Source organism: Bacillus rossius, chromosome 11, assembly GCF_032445375.1.
Source record: "Bacillus rossius redtenbacheri isolate Brsri chromosome 11, Brsri_v3, whole genome shotgun sequence".
Lineage (NCBI taxonomy): Eukaryota > Metazoa > Arthropoda > Insecta > Phasmatodea > Bacillidae > Bacillus > Bacillus rossius.
In genome coordinates, this window is record NC_086338.1 from 17,630,451 (window position 1) to 17,640,994 (window position 10,544).

General features: G+C 40.7%; 1 protein-coding gene across 1 annotated transcript; it reads right to left on the reverse strand.

Annotated features, from left to right (window-relative positions):
* Positions 1–2,643: 2,643 nt before the first annotated feature.
* On the reverse strand, positions 2,644–9,975 carry LOC134536426 (major cell-surface adhesin PAc-like). The gene is made up of 2 exons (XM_063376140.1): positions 9,847–9,975; positions 2,644–3,384 (listed from the first exon to the last, which is right to left on the reverse strand). The coding sequence occupies exons 1-2, from the start codon at positions 9,973–9,975 to the stop codon at positions 2,644–2,646; spliced, it is 870 nt and encodes a 289-aa protein (XP_063232210.1).
* Positions 9,976–10,544: the final 569 nt, after the last annotated feature.

Consider the following 10,544-nt stretch of genomic DNA (forward strand, 5'->3'; position numbering starts at 1 on the left):
GTTCCTTGTAAACCTTAATATGTCAGTCAATTATTATCACATATACGTTTTTAACCCACCAATGTAAAGCTAATAAAATAACGAAAAACTATTATAAAGGTATATTTTTGCCTTTCAGTGGTGGATTTGATTTAACTGGTGATTGTACAGAGTAGTGTTACATTTTACTTTCATTAGTTGAGTATAAATTAGGTTATAAGATAATTTTTGCGGTGTATAAAGTAATAAAACGAATCATTAAGGACTAAGGGCCCTTAACTTTAAAATTGTGACCAAATGTTGATATATTAGAATGCATATTTTTCGCGCAACAGTCGCGATATGCATATTTCGGCACTTACGCCCTTAATTTTTTAAAAAAAGTATGAAGCCGGCATCTGAGAGGTTGGGACTTTTTAGGATCAATTTTTAACAACCATAGGAATGTCTGTGCCAAATTTCAAAACTACATTATTTTTTTTTAGGTTTGCTCGATTTTTCCTTTAAAATGCCTGGGCTGTATATATATATAGGAAAGAAGCAATACTAATTGCATATAATTAATATTGTAAAATTAAACTAAGATTATTTTAATTTATTCCAAAAAGGAATAAAGAAATTTTAGGTATTAAAATGATTTTTGTACGGATTTTCCAAAGCGAGTTGCGAGGGAAATAAGCGTTTAGCTGCTCTGAGCGATCTTCTCTCACTGTCTGGCCGTCCGCTTCGGATTAATCAAAGTTTTTGGCTTTGACAGGTTCGTTCCAAGCGAGTTTCGGAACGCTCGGTGGGAAAGCGCTTGCAAAAATAAAAATAAATAAAAATAACAGAAAATAAACTACTGATGGAATAGGTGTGGGGAAAAATCGAGAATTGTTTTGCTTCTATGGACGGAATAAACCCAGATTCCGTATCAATACGTTTGCGTACGTTATTTTCTTTTCCTGATCGAAAAGGGGCGCAAGAGGAGGGTGACACCTACAGGAAACAGAAATTTTCAATTTACGAGTGAACAGGCCACCCTGATTAATGCATTGCATTTCGAAAAAAAATAAACAAAAAAAAACAGACCCATCACTTTTAGGCAATCTTTCAGATATAAACCAAGTCACTGTCCATTTATTTTCAAATAAAAGCTACGAGTTGGGCCCTAAGTTATCCCCTATATCTAAACGATCCAATACAAAAGAAGAGTAAAAGTTCAAAGCTCATACGTTATGATTATTTTTTTTTATAAGTTCAAACGTGATTCAAGTGAAATAATTCCAAATATACCTAAATATTTACCTGCGCTCATTTTTCTAAATGCGATCACGCCCAAGTCAATAGTTTTTTAAGAACAAAATTGTTCTATTCACTTGTTAGTAAAAATAAATGTCCATTGTTCCTATCTAAGGACCGGGAGCCTCAGTGGTTGAGTGATCAGACTTCATGCCTCTCTCTGACGGGAAGCCTTCGTTTCACAGACGAGAGAACCACACCCGAAGTTCCCCGAAGTTCATGCTCGCTTTTGTTTTTCCGTTCTATCTCATTGTATAAACCGGCGTGGCATTAGATTTTGGGGTCGATTAGGATAGGTAAGCTTCATTATAAATACTTTAAAACATTGTGGATGGTTGGTTATATTAGGTAAGTAAAGCTACATTAAAAATACTGTAAAATAATTTTATGTTTGCTTAGCAGATAACTTTTTAATATGTAGCTATCCAGGGCAAGGAAACCGTTTACATGATTTCAGAGTGTCTTTAATGTAGCTATCCTAACCAAATCAACCGTACACAATGTTTTAAAGTATTTATAATGTAGCTAACCTAACCTTTTACAATGAACCAAAAAAAACCGAAAATGCACGATCGGGCGGTTGGCTCTCTCGTCTGTGAAAAGAAGGCTTCCCCCTTCTGAGACCAGCACTCGTAACCCGGTACACCGACAAATATTATCTGTACTTTTACAAAAGATTCCTTTGGAAACCAGTTGCCCAGAAATTGTTTGTAATACTACTAGAAATATACTGTAACTATGTTTTTTTTTTTTTTCATATATGAAATAAATTAATATTGAGAGATAATGCTGAGTATTTTTTAAGAAAATTGGCTCAAAATTTTATAATTTAATCGCTCTTTCATTCAACCACCATTTTCTTTAAAAGATAGAAAAGTGATAGATGATTTTATAATTTGATTTTATTTGGTTTACTATTCTTAATAATGTGCACAGTTAATACCGGGAAAGTTAGTTAATATGACAATGGTTTAGAAACAACTGTAACTATCGAAGGTATTGGGACAGCACAAAGCATAAATGACCGGGATATAACTAAAAACAAAATATTACTGCAAAAACTTGTTTGTAGTAATAAAGTAGTCATAATGTGGATGTAAAATTTACAAATATCGATTATTTTAAATGAATATTAATGTTCCATTAAAAAAGTACATTATGGAATAAAAAACCTACATTCCGCTAACTGGAAGAACCCGCCACATCTAAAAACGGTCGGTGGGCCTGGTAGATGGGCCTAGTCGGTGGGCCTGGTTGTTGGGCCTGGCTGGTGGGCCTGGTCGGTGGCACTGGTAGATGGGCCTGGTCGGTGGGCCTGGTAGATGGGCCTGGTCGGTGGGCCTGGTTGTTGGGCCTGGCTGGTGGGCCTGGTTGGTGGGTCGGTTAGGTGGGCCTGGTCGGTGGGATTGGTAGATGGGCCTGGTCGGTGGGCCTGGTAGATGGGCCTGGTCGGTGGGCCTGGTAGATGGGCCTGGTCGGTGGCACTGGTAGATGGGCCTGGTCGGTGGGCCTGGTAGATGGGCCTGGTCGGTGGGCCTGGTTGTTGGGCCTGGCTGGTGGGCCTGGTCGGTGGGCCTGGTAGATGGGCCTGGTCGGTGGGCCTGGTAGATGGGCCTGATCGGTGGGCCTGGTTGGTGGGTCGGTTAGGTGGGCCTGGTCGGTGGGACTGGTAGGTGGGCCTTGTCGGTGGGCCTGGTAGATGGGCCTGGTCGGTGGGCCTGGTAGATGGGCCTGGTCGGTGGGCCTGGTTGTTGGGCCTGGCTGGTGGGCCTGGTAGGTGGGTCGGTTAGGTGGGCCTGGTCGGTGGGCCTGGTAGGTGGGCCTGGTCGGTGGGCCTAGAAAATGGGCCTGGTCGGTGGGCCTGGTAGATGGGCCTGGTCGGTGGCACTGGTAGATGGGCCTGGTCGGTGGGCCTGGTAGATGGGCCTGTTCGGTAGGCCTGGTTGTTGGGCCTGGCTGGTGGGCATGGTTGGTGGGTTGGTTAGGTGGGCCTGGTTGTTGGGCCTGGCTGGTGGGCCTGGTTGGTGGGTCGGTTAGGTGGGCCTGGTCGGTGGGACTGGTAGGTGGGCCTGGTCGGTGGGCCTGGTTGTTGGGCCTGGCTGGTGGGCCTGGTAGGTGGGTGGGCTAGGTGGGCCTGGTCGGTGGGCCTGGTAGATGGGCCTGGTCGGTGGGCCTGGTTGTTGGGCCTGGCTGGTGGGCCTGGTTGGTGGGTCGGTTAGGTGGGCCTGGTCGGTGGGACTGGTAGGTGGGCCTGGTCAGTGGGCCTAGAAAATGGGCCTGGTATTTGGGCCTGGTAGATGGGCCTGGTCGGTGGGCCTGGTTGGTGGGCCTGGCTGGTGGGCCTGGTAGGTGGGTGGGCTAGGTGGGCCTGGTCGGTGGGCCTGGTAGATGGGCCTGGTAGATTGGTCTGGTAGATGGGCCTAGTATATAGGCCTGTTCGTTGGGCAGCTCGAGTCATTCCCTTTCCTCTTCTTATCCATTTGGTCGAAGCTCCATTACCATCTCTTCTACTTGCTTCGTCGCGGACGTCCCGGCGCGGACGAGACGTTTATCACTAATTCATTCACGCATTCATTCATCACAATGCAAAGTGATATTTCGTGTTCATTGTTTGTCTGCGTCGTCTGATACAAGAATCTCAGGGTTTATTATTCCATGCAAACGACAAATGTGTGTGCCCATATTGACAAAAACTAAATAAATAGTTTAAGGTTATCTTGACACCATAACGTTACCATAAATAACACATCAATATTGCCTCATTATAAAAAGTGCAGAACGCATAAAAAGGTTTTATTGTATATTTTTACACAAATTTGAAATTTTTAAAATTTGTAACTACCAAAAAACTGCACGTCAACCCACTGCCTTGCACTTAAGGGCACACTGAGTGCTTAATGCACACGACGTGGTTCCACATGGTTCTATAACGTTAATGCTGTTATTTGGTGCGGGGAGAGCTAGGAGCAGACTGAAGGTACCCGAACCGAATAAGGTACTCTTAACACTCTCATTCGGACTGAAACACGACTGGGGCGAATGTTCAGGTTGTAAAGTCCAACTTGACTGCTCAGAATCGTACAAAGAATAAAAAAGATGCCATTTCGAAAGTCCATAGAGTAGAAAAATCGGCGGTGAGTCATCGGTTAAAAATGGCTGAATAAACATTTAAAACAGAATGTAAGTTTATTTAAAGGTTTGCCAAATATTATAAAACTTTGCGTTATAAAAAATTAAATTTTTAACTTTTTTCACTTTTTTTAGGCCTAGCTTCACTGTAGCTACGCTATTTTTCGAACATTAGTTTTCCAAAATGTAAATATTTACTCTCAAGTCAACCCTTGGAGTCTTTTAGAGTTTTTTCCACTTCTGATATAAGTTTATCTAGTATTTAATTTTATCCATATATTTATTTAATAATTATTTATATTGTGACGTGACTCCGTCAGACGTCCCGCGTACACCTTATACACATAGCAATAAATAACCTATAACATTGGGGGGGGGGTGGTACTGTAGCTCGTTGGTAGGCATGGTACTCGAGATCAAGTCTTCTCCCTATACAGGAAGTGTAGGGTATAATTTATGTACTGAAAAGAGACGTGATTAGTTCATTCAAGCACAGATTTTATTTACTAGGATAAATACTAGAAACACAATAAACAAACTCTGAAAAATAAAAAAAAAGGTTAACAAAAGAATTAATAACAAATAAGTTATCAAGTAGATTCACGAATAAATAAATACATTAAATACACATTAAAGTGAAGTCAGCCGGCAAACAATTATCTCTACAACAACATGGCCGTCGCCGCAGCTCCGCTGAGGAACAGTACACTTCCCAGTTACCACTACATACATGCTTATAACCAGACGTCGATTTTTCCCAAAAACCAAATAATAAATAATAGGGATGGAATAATACTACATTATTTCTTAAAAGATTAAGACGAAGATCGTCCAAGAAATGATCGTTGCGAACGAGCCATGGCCAACCACTTACCCTCTGACTTGAGGTGAAGCCAAGTTGTTTCAAACCGACGTGGACCCGGCTTCCAGAGAGGTCCCCAGGCAAAAAACCTCGGCCCCTCCCTGGAAGGAGGTTTTAACTACAAAACTGGGCCACTCCGGAAAAAAAAACACGAACACCGGAAAATTTAGCCAGGGGGAACTCGCTGTCCCCCCTCTCCCAAAAGGAAAAAATGAAAAACAAGTGAAGTAGGCTGTTCCTCCCTCCCGCAAGGAGAAAAAAAAAACAAACGAAGACGACAGTTCCTTCTGCGCAGGCGCGAGCGAGCTCTCCCTCCCCCTCCTGCGCTGTTCGATTATTTCTGTCTACGTTTCCAAAGTCGGACGCCAGATGGCAACACTAATCAGGACAGAGTCCTCGAAACGAGTACACAAAAGCCTCGCGTGGCAGAACACACAAAACGACAAACAAGAGACTAGCGTAGCGCAGCGGGTTTTTCTGGAACGGCGTGTTGCAACCTCTCAGCGGGCCCTGGCCAGCGACCCGCGAGAATTAGCTAACCACACAGCCTCGCCAAAGCCCGCGGTGCCTGTAAACTAATGTCGCAGCAACCTATATTCCAATACCCGCGTGTCGAAATCAACCGGCCGAGCCTGGAAACGTGCACGTACACCAACACGTAAACCTGACGAGAAACAAAAGTAAAATAAATTTCAGAAAAAAAAGAATACTGAAATTCCAGACCGCGACATTACCCCGGTCTACAAGGGCTTGTGCCCCACAAGCCATAAAAAAAAAATTCCTAACAATGAATCAAACCAAGGGGCAAAAAAAAAAATTATAAGTTAAATGCCTACTCGAACAAGACAGCGCACGAAGGTTAGGTTTTACTACAACAATTAAATTCAAAGTCTAAACTGAAAAAGTTAAACCAATACAGGATACAATTTTAGTAAATAGCCCAGGAAACAATTCTTTCCTGTAAGAATCGATGGTGGCTGGTACATCGTAAAAATACTCGTACGACATACAACTAGGAGAGGCATGAACCGTGGACAGATCAGCCCTAGTTGAAGCTGGAGAGAAGAGTCCTTGAAGTGTGATCTGCAGCTCACACCCAGGATCCAGCCTTCAGAGCAGTTCTGCCCTTAGCCTGCCCTCCTTGCAGCATGTCATCGGGGATGTCTCCCCAGTGAAACTGAACAAACATTTCAACACCAGTATCAAAATCTCACCAAAGAACATACACTACACTGTCAAGCCTATTTAAACAAGTTAATTAGGGGGGAGGGTTTATTTTTAACATCATATCAAAACATTATGTGAGTACAAGGTTGATAACAAACAAAAGTTAATTATTCCATTAAGTAAAACTGTGAAGTGACCCTATTGAATAATTAGCAAACAATGTTGTCAAATATTTTACAAAAAGATCCACCCTACATTTAATCTTTATCAGTTCCATAAACAGCATAACTAACCAAGGATGAGTCCAGGGGCATGTTATTCTCCAACAACAACAACAAAGATGATCATAAATATGTCAATAAAATGAAACAAACACAGCTAAATTAAAATGGGAGCTTGGCCTCCAAGAGAAAAGGAATGGACTATACAAGTCAGGAAAACAAAGGATAAACATCAGGAAAGGAACCTGAAATGTCCATAGGATTAGGTGAAGTCCAAGATCTTCATTACACGCCTCTGCAGCTACTAGCTACAGAACAGAAAAAAAAATAGCATTGTCACTGGTTGGCCGAGAGTAACTGATTTCTTCGTTCGGCACAAGTCGACGAAAACGAGCCCCATGCTGATCCGTTTCTTCATTCTTTTAAGACAGAAAGTTCACATACACACAGCAACCGATTTGGGAAGGGGCTTCCACAGTATAACTCCTCATGAGTTATAAGCAGCCCACCACACAACAGGGGAGGAAACAGTAGTCCATCTCCCACACAAGTTCAATGGCTGCACAACACATGGTCCTCAGTCAGGAGGACATACATGGCGAAGGAAAGTTCTTCACATAACTTACGTAACGTAATCGTTGAAGTCTCTGGATGTGGTACATCGATGCACTGTCTCTTCTTCATGAAAGAAAAAGAAAACGTAAACACCTGTTGCTAACAACTCTGCCTCACTTGAGTCTGTGGAAAATGAATTACACTGTCTTCAGAGGCACGAGTGCACACCGGTTTGGACAGTGGAGGGGATAGACCAGGAACAAGGTATCCCTACCCAGGTTAAATCAAAGTCGAGCGTAATCAAATAATTAAAAAAAAATTAACCCTAGATTAATAATTGCTTGGACCCCTAGATTCATGCTCGATTGTTGTCTCTTTTTTTTATTCTTTAAACAAAAAGTAAAACCTCTGAACTGAACAGTTAATTACAAAAACATTATAAATCCTAACCACAAAAGTGTTTAACAACTATGTGCCCTCCATGGGGTGAACAAATCAAACATAACCAACAGTTCTGTTAAATTAATCACACAGGGTGAGATAAACATGAAATTCCTCACCTGACTCACTAACCAACTTAGATTTTAATCGACAATTCTCAGAAAATTTCTCACGTAAGTTAAAGGTTTCACTTGTAGTTGCAACATCAGTCTGTACAGTAGGTGAGATTTCCTCAGTTTTCCGTAATTTCCACTTGAGTGACAACCATTTCCATAGCAGAAAAAGAATCATACACATTATGACACCAAGTATAAATACAGTTATGCTTATCTCCATTGTTAACATGACATTTTCACTAAAAGCTGATACGCGGGGTAAGGTACCAATACCCACTAGATAAGGGTTTCTTACAACAATTAGTAATAAATTACCACCAATCACAAATAAAGAAATACTTTGTAAATGTTTTAACAAAAAGCTTACAACTTCCACCGGGTCTCGCAGCTGTAATTCTTCGGGCCTCGCAAAGGAACGTGAAACGACCAAATTCAAGTGAGGAATAACAGAAGGCCAATCCTCGTCTAAACAATCTTCTAATGAAGGAAAAACTGTGTGTGCAGATGCTGTTAAAGGTAAAATCTTTAATTTTTTTAATTTTTACCAAGCAGCTGGAATCACATGAATCATTTGGAATTTAGCTTTAGAAAGAAAATCACACGTATAAAGTTCATTAATTTTAAGCTCATCATTCATGTACAAGCGACAATCGCAAGGGACCTCAATGTCCACAGCGCCAGGTCGATCCGCAGCAGCTAAAAACAAGGTTTGGTTCTTATTCACTAAACATTGTACTTATAGTTTACCAACAGGGTTAGTTAGAAAATACCGTTCAGGACCAGCCTGCGTAATCATGAGGTGGGTTCCCGAATGGCATCTGTAAGCACACAGTTCACCAAGTTTCTCCGCAGTCACTCCCTGAAATAAAGCTTTAGGACATAGAGAACTTCCCATGGCATCACCTGAAAATCTGGGAACAAAACATAAACTGTCTTCGAAGGGACGACAATCCAACAAATTTCTACCCTGAATGGTCACCAGTTGCTCATTATTTACGGCTAAAAAGTTGGGCTCGTGCTCTAAGTGGCAAGTGTTATTTTTCCAGCGAAAAGGTACCGCAACAAACTGAAATAGTTTCCAATTGGAATTAACATGAACAATAGGTATCTTAAGTGTGACATAGAAGTTCTCCTGATAAATGTGACAGCGACAAATAGGCAAATGAAAATACTTTTGTACTTGGGCAACACTAATAGACGATTCTAAACAAAGATGGGTATAGGTTAACTATTTGAAAAGTCTTAAAAAAACTACTAAACATACCCACAGACAAAAACCTCAATACCAAAACCAAATAATTTTACCAATAATCTCATCAATCAAAATTTAAATTATTCTGACGGTCTGACTTCTGGCACCTGGTTCACGAATGACTCCAACCCGAAATCGATGACTATCAACATGTTTGAGCAACATGCTTCCAACATTTTCGAAATAACAAAAACTAATAGATGCCTAACATCCACCTCCTGTGGACACACCTTGTGGGACTCTAACCCATCAACAACAAAAAAAATTCTCAGCGGCAGGATTGGCTCGACCAATCATCCCCGTGGTGCCAATTCCTGGCCCACCACTTCTACCCATCCGTGCCTCTTACATTGGTAGCCACTGCTACTTCAAAAGGACACAACATTCTCCAGGCTCATTCAGCATTTACTAAGGGTCGCCTACCCTGCGAACCCAGTCACAACCAGGGCCTCCATGCCCTCACGCTACAGCCCATTCCTCCAGGGTCTGTATTACATTACTCTCTATAGCTTCCTACACTGGCATCATCAACAAATAAATTTCGTTAACACAGTAACCACTCAATCGAACCAGGGCCATAGCCAAAATCAACAAAAATTATGTCTTACTTTTAACCATTATTTAATATTTAACTTGCTCTTTTAGAAAAAAAAAATAAACTCCTGAATCAACAATCATAAAATTAGACTGCCCACAAAAAAAATTACTTTTCTTTATTCGCTTACAATCTGCCTGTTATTAATAAACCACGAAAGCTGAAATAAAAATTGTATTAAACATCCTAGACAAAAATTAAAAAAAAAAAATTAATGAACATGATAAGAAAAATAAAAATACTTTCACCTTAACATCTGCTATGCTGTAGGCAGCAATCAGCTGGTGGTTCTCGACTGGTGGAAACAGCAACACCTCGAAACAACAGCTACTGGTGGTGTCATCAGATTCACTCTGATGTGCAGCCAGCAACACCATGCTCAGTCTTCTTAGTCGTCAGTCACAGGTCACCACTGAACTGAATACTGTAACACGACTTTCACAAAACCGATAAGAATCAAGCACAAACAAAACAACTCATTAAAAAAAATTTTCTCTGTATCACAAAGCCAAATACAAATTTTTGTGTAATTAAAATAAAATTGTAAATAAATAAAAAATGCTGTATTACTTGTGTCAACAAATGTATAAGGGGCACTGTATAAAAAAAAACTTATTTAAATTTTAATTATGTTGAGAGAACAAATTAAAACCTTACATTCCAAGTAAAATAAACAAAATAAATTCAAAAATGCTCCATCAGAACTGTCCCCACTCACTCTATTATTTAACTTTATCACTTAAAATACTTTACTCAAAAACAATTTAAAAAAATTAATTTGCTTTCATTATCATTAACACAATAAACTTTCTCATAAATTAATTCAATAAAATTTAATTTAATACGTAGGCAGGTACACTAACTCACTCTCCAACAATGATTCACATTTCCCTACTTCCTAACTATAAGAACAATTCCTTAACTTAACCCAGGGAATTCACCTCCA

Bases quoted from the DNA above. Each gene is read 5' to 3' on its own strand.
- LOC134536426 (XM_063376140.1), bottom strand. From the start codon at position 9,975: ATGGTGTTGCTGGCTGCACATCAGAGTGAATCTGATGACACCACCAGT. The intron at 3,385-9,846 runs GTGAAAGTATTT...AGGCCCACCTAG, and splicing joins ACAGCATAGCAGATGTTAAG to CCCACCCACCTACCAGGCCC.